Here is a 13,028-nt window from a genome sequence, read left to right on the forward strand (position 1 = left end):
CTGAAATTTGTAGCACTCCTCTGAAGGTTCGGAGAGATTTCCTGACCATCGTAGGTCATCACAGTAGTTCACAGAATTTTCCTGAAACTTGTAAGACTTTCCCGAATTTTGTAGAACTTGCATGAAGATCGAAAGCCTTATCTAAAGTTTTTAGAAATAGAACTTTTTTATTGAACATGTTGAACAAGTACTTCAAAGTAGTCACGCGTCGTCACTGCTTAAGTCTGGTATCAATTAAGCACAAATCATACATGCAATTGATTCTAAAAAAAAAAAAAATTAAAAATAAATACAAAATATATTTATTAAAAAAATTCCTGGTTTTTTTTCCGGTTTTTCCTGGTGAAAATAAATTCCCGACTTTTTCCCGGTTTTCCTGGTTTTCCTGGTTCACTTGCCACCCTGAAACTTTTAAAGAAGTTATTGGAACAGACGAACAGAGATATCCAGGAAAGTCAAGAAAACTTCAGAGAAGTTCGGAAAATTTGAGAAAAACTGTGAAAACTTTAGAAAAGTTCCAAGAACCTCAGAGAAGATAAGTCTAGAGATTATCAGGGTTCAGGGTCATCCATACTTTCGGGAAAGTTTAAAAACCTTGAATGGTAGTTCCGACGAATTCAGGACAGCTCCAGAAAAATTTGGTGAATCTTTTAGAAGTTCAAGGAAATTCAGGGAAGTCCAGAGAAGTCCTGAAAATATTAGAAAACTCAGGAAATATTTTGTGAATTTCAAAGAAGATCAGAGACTTTCAGAGAAGTTTATAGATTTTAAGGGAAGTTCCATTCATTTCAGGGCAGTACCGAGAACTTCAAGAGGATTGCATGAACTTCAGTATGGCTTCGAGAACCTCAATTAACTTCAAGCAAATTACAGAAAATTTACAGTAGCTCCAAGAAACTCCGGAAATTTCCGAAAACTTTAGCGAAGTTCGGATACGTTCTGGAAAGATCAGATAACTTTAGAGTTTAAAAAAAATATTAAGTATCGCCTCTGGTGGTGTAGTCGAAAGCGTGACTGCTTCTCACTCTAAAGGGCCTGGGTTCAATACCATTCAGCACCGTCTGGATTTTCGTAGGCCTAAAAATTCTAATCACGTAGGGAAGTGAAGCCGTTGGTCGATAGGTAGGGTGTGGTAGCAGCCTCCCTGGCGTCGCACAGTGGGGCAACGAAGCCATTCGTGTGGCCAAAACCTCTAGCGCCGTTGGTTTGCTTTCTACAGCGATACACGTCGCGATTCGGTCCCGCACGCTTGAAACGAAATTCCCGGTCTATCCGGTCTATCTATTGACCGGAAGAGTGCCCCGGAGGAATGTAAAATCAAAAAGAAGTCGAAATTCCCCAAAACGTTCTGCAGATGTGAGCTGAAAAGCGAAACTTTCGTTACTTCTGGGACCATGAACCAGTAAATTTACCAGGATAAGTGCCTACGGAAGAGACTACTAACTTTTCTGGAGTAGCGTAAGGTGGTATCAATTATGGCCGGACTTGGCCAGCAGCCACTACTTAAATTCCACCAAACAGTGGTGCATCAAAAATTGCGTCATAGTGGTTCCCAAGGAGATGAAATTGGCCAGTACTCCGGAACTAAGGCCAAGTGAGAAAAACTGGTCAATTGTGAAGGAAATACTGAAGAAAAAGGGTGGAACTGAAATTGACCAGAAGGATTTCAAGTGGAATTGGAATTTGGCAGCCAAACAAGTGGGAAAAAGACTCGTGCAAACGATGATGGGCCGTGTACGAAGAAAATTTCGAGCAATGGTCTATGGTAAGAAGGAAGACTGAAACAATCGTCTTACAATAAGCATAATGCCTATTAATGTATAAGTGTTATTTTATATATGAAAAATAAAACGCATTTTTAAATCCCAACAAGATTTTCGTGTCCGGATTTTTTCGTTTTCAACCTTTAATAAAGAAAATGAACTAACTAACTAATTAACTGCCAAAGACCAAAACGTTGGACATTAAATGTTTTACCGTTTTGATCCACCGTTAAACTGAAAAGAGAGAACTAAATGGTGTGACCATTATGAAATTAAAATTATGGCCTTCTATTAACCACTATAAAGGTGGCGCACATATGGAAAATAAGTGAGCAACCAGCTCCAAATTTACTATGACAGCACTGCTCTGAAATTCAAAGAATTTTTATAAATCTTTACGTAACATTCCTAAATATCTTTGAATTTTCCTGATTATTTCTGGGCTTCCCTGAATTTCTGGCAACTTCTATTAAGTTCTTGCAATTATACTGAAGTTATTGAACCTGGCCCCACGACTCCTTCTAAGTGTCACGGGATGGATAAACTTTTGTTAGTAGAAAGGATAAGCCTTGGGATACGTTTGGTAATCGTTTTTGGCAATTCATCAAAGGAACAATTTTTCTAAGTGGGAGGGACTCGAGATTGAACTCATGACCTTCTGCTCGATGTATAAGCATTTACAGGGCTGATAGCCTGCTGTCAAAAATAGTGATTTTAGTGATCATGTTGAAGAAATAAGTTACCGAATAGCGATTCATAGTTGTAAAAATAGTAACTCAAAAGTGACCTGAGAGAAGAAAAGTAGTTGTTCTGATGGCACACCAAATAAATGTTTGATGTTGACTTATTCAATAAATTTATCATAAACCCTTATGTACGTGTGTGCATGAACCTTTAAAGCGAAAGATTCAATAGAAAGTTTATGACCAAACCCACGAGCGTCTACTACCTGTAAAAACCTGGAGAACCGGGAATCCTCAGGAAATTTTATTTTTCCTTAAAATACCTGGAAGGCTCAGAGAATTTGATAATTTTATTACTAATGATACTTTAAAGAAAAATGCAAGCATTTAATTTTTCACGTTATTTTCATTTACACTTTGAACATGGATGGAGTGAACTAATCTTCAGTAACAAATAAATTTAAAAAAAAAAAGAAACTTGCAAGTTTTTTTTTTTGTTTTTGAACATGCATATTTCCTAGAAATTTTAAATTTGAACTAGTTCTGGACGTAAAAGCTATAATACTTCAAGAAATTTTCAAGAATCTGGAGTCAAATTCCAGGCACAGTTTTAAAGGCTCGTGGAATTTTATAATAATTTCTAAGAACCTCATTCCAAGGGAGTTCTGGAAAGAAAATCTTTCAGAAAAACATCATATACAATCTGCTTCCAAGGTATTTAAGATTTCTTGTGAATCCTGATAGTTTTGAGTAGAATTTCAAGAAACCCTGAATTGAATTGAAAGCAACGTTTAATGAAAACTCTTAGTAGTTTGTGAGGAGCAACTCCTTCAGAGAAAAATTCCAAGGGTTTTCTGAGCATAATTTCATAAAGTTTGTGCGAGAAAACGAATCCGGGACATAAGTCCTTGGAATCTTTTTGAAAATACTAAAAGGAGGATTATAATTAAATCTGAGAATAATTCCAGGACATCTTCAAACGAATTCGGAAAATAAATTCAGGAGAGTTTTGCCAAACAAATTATGAGAAGATTTCTTAGAAATTTGTGAGGAGAAATACCAATGAATTCTTACGAGACTTTCAATGTGAGTAGAATTCCAAGGGAAGGAGCGAGCTTCAAAAATCTGTAATGAATTCAATGAATATTCGGAGAATCTTTCCTAAGGGTTTCTTATTGTGCTGAATTTCAAGATATTTCCGAGGAAAACTAAATGAAAATTTAATTCGAAGCTTCATCGAAATGTTGAGGTATATTTCAATGGAAATCAGAATGAATTATTCTGAGGTCTTCAGAACTACTCGAAAGTTTCCAAATTTATCCTGAAGTTAATGAAACTGCTTTGCAGTTCTTTTTTGTTTGAGAAACTAGCCTGATGCTCACAAAACTTCTCATTAAATTCTTAAACTTCCCTGAACTTTATAGGACTTCCCAAAGTTTCCTCAATTTTTCTAACGACCATAGATCTCATCTAAAGGTTTAACCATTCGCTGAAGTTCTCTAAACTTCTTTAAAATTTATGTTAACTGAACTGCTCTGAGGTTCTCTGTTCTTTTCTGAAATTCTCAAAACATCTCTAAGGTTTTTGCAGTTTTCATGAAGCTTGTTGTACTGCGCTGAATTTAATTGAACGATCCTAAAAATGTTTACGCTTCACTGAACTTCTGAACTCATGGGAAGACCTCAGTTAAATTTTTAACGTATCTGAAGTTATCTGAAAATCTGAGAACTGCCTTAAATTTTCACTAATTTTCTGAAACTAATGAAACTGACCTCCCCCTGGAATTCTTCCAATTTTCGAAGCTTGCGCATATTTTTAAAGTTTATGCAAATTCCTGAAGTATGAAGAGTTCTATGAATTTCTCGGAATATTTATGAAGATCACTGTCCTTCTGTGAAGATTTCAAAGTTTTTCTAAATTTCTGGAAATTTTGTGCACCCGCAATTTTCATGGAATTAGAACGACATAATTAATAAAGTTCTATGATTTTCACAGAACTTCTCAAGATTTATCTGATGGTCATGAAACTTCCCGTAAATTATTTGCACTAATTTAAAACTTTTTCAATAGTCTAGACTTTCCTGGTGGTATTAAAACTGCCTAAACGATTATTGAATTTCCTCAAAGTTCTTTAGACTGCCCACAATTGATCAGTATTTTTTAAGAACCCGCAACTTTACTGAAATTAAATGATTTTCCTTGAAGTTTCAACAATTTTCCTTAAACATTATAATAATTAAGAACGCTCACTAATCTTCCCTGAACTTATCTATGCTTACCTGAAGTTCTCTAAATTTGTTTGATAATCCATCAAATTTTCTGATATATATATTCATAATTCCCTGACGTTTCTGACGTTTTCGGATCAATCATAGAATTCTTGGAATACCCCATAATTCCACGGAACTCCGTAAGGCGCTTCAAATTTGCTTAAGTTAATGGGATTATTCAGAAGCTATCTGATCGTCCTCGAAGTACTTGGAACTTCGCTGAATATCATGAAACCATCTAAAAATATCTAAATGTATTAGAAGTTCTCTGGATTTCTGAAGATTTCCTAATTTCTATGAAGGCCTCTGTACATCCCTGAATCGGAACATCTTATGGGTTCTCGATTTTTTTTCAGCACATCATGGAACTATCATGAATTTTTCTAAATGTACGATTACAGATCTTTAAACTGCTGCAAAAGTCTGGACTAAAGCTACGGAAGATCTTAAGATCTGAAATTCCCCAAAGATCCCTAAATCTAGCTATTCTGAGGTACTTGGAACTTCTTAAAAATTTGCCCAATACCCCTCATGTTTTCTATATTTCTCAAGTTCACTTGATACCTGTGAAGTTCTCTGAAATTCTAGGAACTTCATAAAAGTTCCTGGAAATTTTCGGATGCTAAAAGAACCGCTTTGAGGTTCTTAAAGTTTCCAGTAAGTTCCCCTTATTTTCAGCGTATTAACTTCCCCTATGTTCCAGCAGTTTGTTTATGGAGCTTCACTGAAATTTCTTTCCATTATTCAGAACTTCTCCAAAGTTCCTACCATTGTTGTGAAGTTAACAGGACTGCATTGAAGATCTCTAATCTTTCATGAAATTAATTACGAACTTGAAATAAATCATTTATGTTTTTCCTTGATTCTGGCACTTTGAAGATTTTCAATATCTTGAACTTGATACATGGAATACAAAACTTCAAGATATTTAATAATTTAAGATCTTGGACTTACTCAAATTAAGTAAGTTTTTTTTAACTTTATAAAGTGATAAATTAAGTAAGTGTTAAACTTCAACATTCAATGGATTTGATTGTAAAGCTGTTTCTTCAAAACTGATTTCCATGTCTTAAAAACGTTTGGGTAAATTTCTATTGTTTTTTGATCCACAAAAAAATCTTAAAATAAATTCACGCTAAAAAGATGAAAATAGTGACTAATTACAAGAAAAAGTGACTTTAGTGACTTGGCCTTAAAAACAGAGACTTTTTAGTGACTGGCTTAAAAAAATCAGGTGGAGTTTTTCCGAGCCTATTTTTATCACTAGGAAAGGAGCAATATTTTTTCATCTTCCAAAGCACCGATTAAAATGTTTAGTTGTCTACACATCAGTGAATGAGCCGGCCCAAAAAATCAAACATTGTGTCCTCAAATGATGGGGACACAACAGTTTATATTTGAAGACTGCAGAACATTTTTCACAACACGTTTAAGGAAGGATTTCTTTTTCAAACGTTTGTTTTTGAATTTGTTATACTTCCATCCCACAATTAAGGGCAAAGATTAGACTTGTCCCTATACAGAATCTTGTGAAGAATTTATAGGAAGGATACTTGAAGACGACTCTCAATATAACCTTAAGCAAATCTTGAAAAATGGCCCTAATATTAAAATAAATGGAACCACCAAACGAGGGAATTTTTCAAAAAATAAATAAATACCAAATCGCTACAACAGAGCTTCTAAGTGCTTTTGACTCAGTTGTGAAGCAAAATATTGGAATTTTATTTTTTTAACTTCTCTACCAACAATGTTGCTGATTTAGCTCAAAACCACCCGAGGGCAATGTCCATCTTCAAGCAGATTACATAGCGCAAGCAAAAACCTTTCTAATGTATTCCACAGCCGAAAGCTTTTCACGCTCTTCCACCTCGCCAACAATGGCCACGAAGGCGACCACGACGACGAGTTTGCAGCTACCGGATTTTTGCGCATACACATGTAGATAATTACGTTCGGTCAATTTTCGGCAGCTTATGCCAGGCAAAAAAAAGTAATACTTATCCTAAGATACAAAACAAAATCCAAAACTCACCTGTAGTAATCTGTTTTGCAGTAGATATTGCCATCACGAGAGAAACAGGAGTTGGCACCTTCCAGCGTTTGCCGGCAGATGCAACATTGTAGACAGGTAGCGTGCCACTTGCGCTCAACAGCTGACAGGTAGAAGCGATCCTATTTCGGAGCACGGACAAGAAGTGAGAAAAGAAGGGCAAAATTTCAGACAGTTAGTGATGATCAAACAGAAGTTTTTTTTTAATCTACATACAAGGATAACACGGAGATAAGTTCTGGCATTGTGAAAAAATAAACGCATTCGATTCCGTTTCAGGTGCCGGAAAAACCGCATTCCACAAAATTGCTGTTGGACAAATTGGATTTGGTCCAATTAGGGATGCGGTTCAATCAGATTAATGAAGTTTTATTAGATCTTCCCGAGTAACGACAGTTGACTGATCCGAGAAGGGGAACTTCGAGGGCTTGCGGTTTCGTTATTATCACAAAAAGTGTCCAATTATGCAGAGGAAAAACTTGCAAATTAATGCCGACCTGATTTGATGGTACCAATTGCAATTGCGGTTTTTGGCTGTCGGACCACCTAGATTTTCAACACTTTCCCGGAACGGAGATTATCGAACTCGAAAATAATTGGCAAAAAAACAGATTGTTCAGAAACCGCAATTGAGTTTTGCACCAATTGGGGATGGCATTTGAACGTAAGTACCAACCTGTATCGGCATATCACAGCCCGCGCACTCGTCCAGTCCGGAGGGTGGTAACTCAGTGGAAGATTCGGGACTACTCGGAACTCCCGGCGGTTCCGATTTGAGCTGAACACAACTGTTCAGCACCCCACTGCTGGCGTCCGAACAGTCACTTCGATTGAGATCGGTATAGTAGTTGGGCCGATCGGCGATCAATCGGTCCGAGGTGGAGTCATAGCTGTGGCAACTGTCGGCGTAGAGGTGACCAGGGCCCAGATGTCCCCCGCCACCTCCACCGCCGATGCCGTGACTCGCCTTGAGGCTGTGCTCGCAGGTATCCGTACAGGATATGCACGTCCGGTGGTTGATATTGTTGTTGTTGTTGGAGTTGATCTGGCAGGCATTGGTAAGATCGGGACTGCGCTCGCGGGGTGGACCAAGAAACCTAGCGCTCTGGTGCTAGAAATGAGAGAGAGAAAGGAATACGATTAGTTGCAGGTGCATTGAGGATGAGATTCAAATAAAGCTCATATCAGTCTAAACGATCATCTGTTCTAATACGTGATTCTACTTGATTAACGACTTAAGACGACAATCTCCCCCCCGATTTAATCATATTTTTAGTTCTGTATTATTTGCTCTTCACGCATGCTCATTTGCTCTTCATGGTGGGGGTAAAATGGGCACCCTAAGAAGATTGATGTTAAATATCGTGTGTTTATTCTATGTAGCTCGTTAGACATAATGATAGTTTAGTTTATATTCTTTGATACCTAATACAGATATTTAATTTTTCGGTGATAAACCAGCATACGGCAGAAAGTTTCGTGAATAATGAAAAAAAAATAATTAAAAATATGATATTCTACTTTTTTAAAATAAAAAAAAACGCTTTCTAGTTAAATTTTCTTTTGGAAGTGAAAGAACGGAAAGCATTGGGGTAAATGGCAAATTAATGATAAGGTTATTCCATAGTAAAGTAGCTTAACGTGACCCCTTAGAAGCTGGATATCATGTTTAAATACACGCATAACATTTTAAATAAACAAATCAGAGAAACGTCCAGAAGAACTCGGGCAAATATTTCTGGGGTATGTCAGCAGGACCTCTGGGAGCACTCGGAAGGAGCTTTCAATATAAATCGTTAGATTTGACCAATGTCAGTCAGATGAAATTAACTTCGAGGAGAAGTTGCATGACTATGGTGGAAGTCGCAAAATACATCCTAATAAAACTGGAATAAACTTACGCGGAAAGATGGAAGAAAGTTGAGGTAAACATTACAAGAAAGCTAGAATAAATTTTCAGGAGTTTCAGGAGATTCATTAAGGGGAACAGAGAAAATAAACTATCAGGATAAGTGGGCAGAATCTTTCAAAGAAAGTTAAAAAATCCTACGGATGTCTGAAGAATCATTCGAAGTAAATAAAAAAAACATCCGGAGAAACTTAGAAAAAAATTCTGAAGAAAGTCAGAAGAAATCGGGGAAAGTCGGCAAAAACATCGATCGTCGGATGACACTTTCTGAAGTAGTTGGATTTAACAGTTGGAACAAGTTGACTTCCAGAGAAGTCGGAAGAATCTAAAGATTGAATTGAATAGGTTCAAATATCTTGAATATACATAAATTGATGACTAGAATATGTTTCTCGAACTCCTGGACTAAAGTTAACCAGTTGTTTTATTTAAATAGTGCTGCAAAGTTAAGTGTCATCAATAGTAGCAAAAATACGTTTTTAAAAATGACCATAGGCGAACCAAAGTTTGAACACACTTCAGTGTGGATAGACGAGTATTACATGCGATCTTTAGCCATCAATATTAACTACGTTACATTTACTTATTTTAAGGGGTTACGCCACCCCAGAAATTTCAAAAATTCGATTTATTTTTTCATAAAAATGTTAAATGTTTGAAGTGTTAAGAATAAGGGATAATTGGGACAATAAGGGACAATAAGGGATAATCTTCATACAGATCGCAGTAGGCCGCGCTTGAAAGCTGACGTGTTTTATTTTTGCTGCGTATTTTTCGTCAGCGAATTAAAAATTTCAGGGGATACAAGTCAGAAGGGTCTAACTCGAAACGTAAACAATGGCTAGGATCGTCGGTTTCTTACGAATGACAACACACCCACTCAAACTAACTAAATCATCTGACAGAGCAATGTTTGTTCTATGAAATGGTGTAGTCAGATTTCACGGCTGTGTGGTCATTCAAGAGAAACAACGTTCAAAGTCGTTGTTTACGTTTCGAGTTATACCCTTCTGACATGTTTCCCCTGATGTTTTGCTTTCATTTTGTTAAATTGTGTGCTGAAATTTAGTTTCAAGTGTTTATAAAGTTATCGAAAGTATTCGATCTAGTGATATATCGTGTTTTGTCTGTGTTTGCCTTGAGTGACTCGATTGACCTTGAATCTAACCTCTAAAATCTACGACGCAGTTTCAGTTCCATTGTACGGTGTAGCTTTTGATTGCCTCCCGGGAGCCCGGTTTTCCGAGTTCAGATGCCACACTTTCGGCTTGTAGTTCTATTGAGAGATTCGTCACCGTTTGCGAGTTTGAACTCGGTCAGGCTGGTGAATTAGCCCGGGAACGTGCTCATAATGTGTCCGTCGCGAGGTTTGGTGGTGATTTGGTGGGCGACGTTGCCGTGAATCAGCAAGTTTTCTGGTTGCAATAGTGCTCGGTTGCTGGTCTCTCGCCGGTGTCGGAGATTGCGAGCAATCTGAAAGATGCCTCGCTGGATACGCCCAAGACTGGACGGGTGGTAGTTGGTGACCGCGAACTGTTCCTGGGAAAAGCACTAGACGCAAACCTCCTCCCAGATGACCATGACAATGCAAGAAAATTTGTGTTCGTTGAAGGAAGTATTACGACAAATGTGCATCACGAAATGAGATGCAAAGTTTAGAGAAAATCAAAACTACGGAGCCCATGGATTGCAGGATCAAATTAATAAATTAATAAAAAATTGCAATTTTGGTAAACAATTTTAGACATTTGTTAGAAACAAATGTTTAGTGAAAAAAGAGATTATTTTTCAAAAATAGCGTCCCATTTACCCAAAAATTCATATTTTTCATTTTCCGTAAGTATTTTTATAGATTTTCTTATCGAGATTACTGAGAAAATCCATTTTGATTTAGGTTGATATTTGCGGCGTTGGGATTGTTAGCCGTAGAGCACTACACGCAAAGCAGAGGTAGAAAGACGCAGTGCTGCCATCTTCCATTTATTATTTATATTGAAGAAAAAATACTGTAAGTACTCCTAAAGATGTATACTATTAGCCAACATAAGTCCATTTTGTTTAAAACTTGTTTAAGCAACAACAAAAATTAATTAATTTGGTTTATTTTTCTCTGTTCTAGGGTCGCGTAACACCTTAAGCTATTTTAACCAAATTTATGTTTCAGCCTTATGTCACCCCCTATAAGGTTTTATATTGGTCTTTTTTCAATCAACGAATTCCTTGATAGTCGTACATATATCATCGATAAATATATTCACATGTTTAACATTGTTTTCCTTGCTAAAATGTGAATGTTTTGAACAGTACCAACACGTCAATTGCGGGAAAATATATTTTACAGATGGGTCTCGTCTAAGTGGATCCACTGGCTTTAATGACTCTAGCGCCTTCTGCAAACTTCAGGAACCTTGTTCCGTTTATGTTGCTGAGCTGGCAGCAATCAACATGCCCGCAGACCATTAAATTCGATTGAGGCTATTCGGTCGATGAAACCAGGTAGGCACTCATCTTATATCCTTTCAAAGGTAAGGGAGCAGATGAGTGTGCTGGTCGAAAGATCATATATGATTATGGGTCCCCTCGCATTGCACAATCCCAGGCAATGAGAAAGCGGACTCTCTCGCAAAGGTGGGCGCGGAGGAAGGCGAATTTTATGACAGGCAAATTTCACACGATGAATTTTACCATTTAGTGCGTCAGAGTACCCTTTCGAATTAGTAAACCGATTGTGACACTGGAAATCTTGGACGGTGGTTACATTCAATTATTCCTAATGTTTTTTCGAGAGCGTGGTTTAAAGGGTTGAGCTTAAGTCGTGACTTTATTTGCATGATGAGTAGACTTATGTCCAACCACTACTCGCTAGATGCGCATGTCTATAGAATAAATCTCGTGGACAGCAACACCTGTCGGTGTGGAAACGGCTACGATGACATCGATCACGCAGTTTGGCAATGTGCGGATAATGACGCCGCCAGAGAGTGACTACTGAATACTCTCGAGGCCTAAGGAAGACAACCCTATGTTCCTATCAGAGACGTGTTGGCAACCCGCGATCTCTGCTATATGCAGACGATTTATGTGTTTCTGCAAATGTCTAGTATAAGGTTTAATTCTTTTGTCTTTTGTTGCTCTTTATTAGTTTTTGTTTGTCTTGTCCCCCCGGCTCGATGAGTCGCATCGTCGCCCACTGGCTACCATAACTGGTCGAACTCCTTGCGAATCTGAAACCGCACTACCGTTCATACTGGCGGCAACGCTCTGATGAGACAACGAAACCCCAAATCCAAGCTCCTCCCCTGATCCAATCCTTTGACAATGTACCCCTCTAATCTCGGTTAAGCCGCGAGTATTCGGCCCAACTTCTACTAGGCATAGAAATAAGTTAATTTTGTTACAAAAAATGAACAATTAATTATCGGTTCCGTAAAGCTAACGCGATTAAGCCTTACAAATAAACGAACCAGATAAAAAAAATGTATATTCATAAACAAGCAGTTAGTGAGCAGTTAGTAGTATCACATTTCAAATACAGTCAAGTCTCATTCTCTCGCACTACCGTTCATACTGGCGACAATGACAACGAAACCCCATCCTCAAGCTCGTCATATGATCCTACGTATCCCTCTAACCTTGAGTAAGCCGCGGATAGTCGGCCCAACTCCTACTAGACATAGAATATGTGAGTTTTGCTACAAACAATGGACAATTAATTATCGGCTCCGCAAAGCTAACGCGATTGAGCCTACCAAATAAACGAACTAAATAACAAAAAAAGGTGGAATTCCAAGCCACTTCAACCCCATTTTCCTTGCAAAATTCCAAAATTTACCACCGTAACTCGAAATTCTTTCCCAACTCGTTGATCGCAAATATATATTTAAAACGAGTTTACTGTAATAGGCTTTACCTTTATTTCGCTCTGCCGTTTTCTCTGTCTCTCTCTATTACTCTCATTCTCTCTTGTTCTCTCTCATTGTCATATTTACTCACGCTGCATCTATCATCGCAAGGATAGTGATTTCGATACATCAATATGCAAGCGTAAGTCCATATGCGAATACATCGCTATGCCATATATCTCAAGAAGATATATCGAGTGGACATATTGAAAATGGACCAAATTTTTGCAAGAAAGGGTCACAAAATCACGTTTGTTCTTATAGAACCATATGTTTTATTTGAGACAGCTAATCGTTCGACATTTTGGACTTAGAGCCCTTGCGCCACCTCTAAATGTCAACGAAAATAATCATTTTTCACATGGGAAAAGATGTCCCCGAACGATTAATAGAAATAAACCCCACCCTAAGGAGATTGATGTTATTTATGGTGAAAATAAGTGCATTC

At 37.6% G+C, this 13,028-nt stretch overlaps 1 protein-coding gene across 2 annotated transcripts in view; it reads right to left on the minus strand.

Annotated features, from left to right (window-relative positions):
- ap (apterous) overlaps window positions 1-13,028 on the minus strand; it is a 294,145-nt gene that overhangs the window by 209,168 nt on the left and 71,949 nt on the right. For both annotated transcript variants that reach the window (XM_065235377.1, XM_065235376.1), the window contains exons 2-3: window positions 7,446-7,880; window positions 6,752-6,891 (exon numbers count right to left, since the gene is read on the minus strand). In XM_065235377.1, coding sequence (XP_065091449.1) covers window positions 6,752-6,891; window positions 7,446-7,880 — 575 coding nt within the window. The remainder of the gene's footprint in view (window positions 1-6,751; window positions 6,892-7,445; window positions 7,881-13,028) is intronic.

This window comes from Ochlerotatus camptorhynchus, unplaced genomic scaffold (genome assembly GCF_037179485.1).
Source record: "Ochlerotatus camptorhynchus isolate MF236.1 unplaced genomic scaffold, CSIRO-AGI_Acam_v1.1 ptg000475l, whole genome shotgun sequence".
Lineage (NCBI taxonomy): Eukaryota > Metazoa > Arthropoda > Insecta > Diptera > Culicidae > Ochlerotatus > Ochlerotatus camptorhynchus.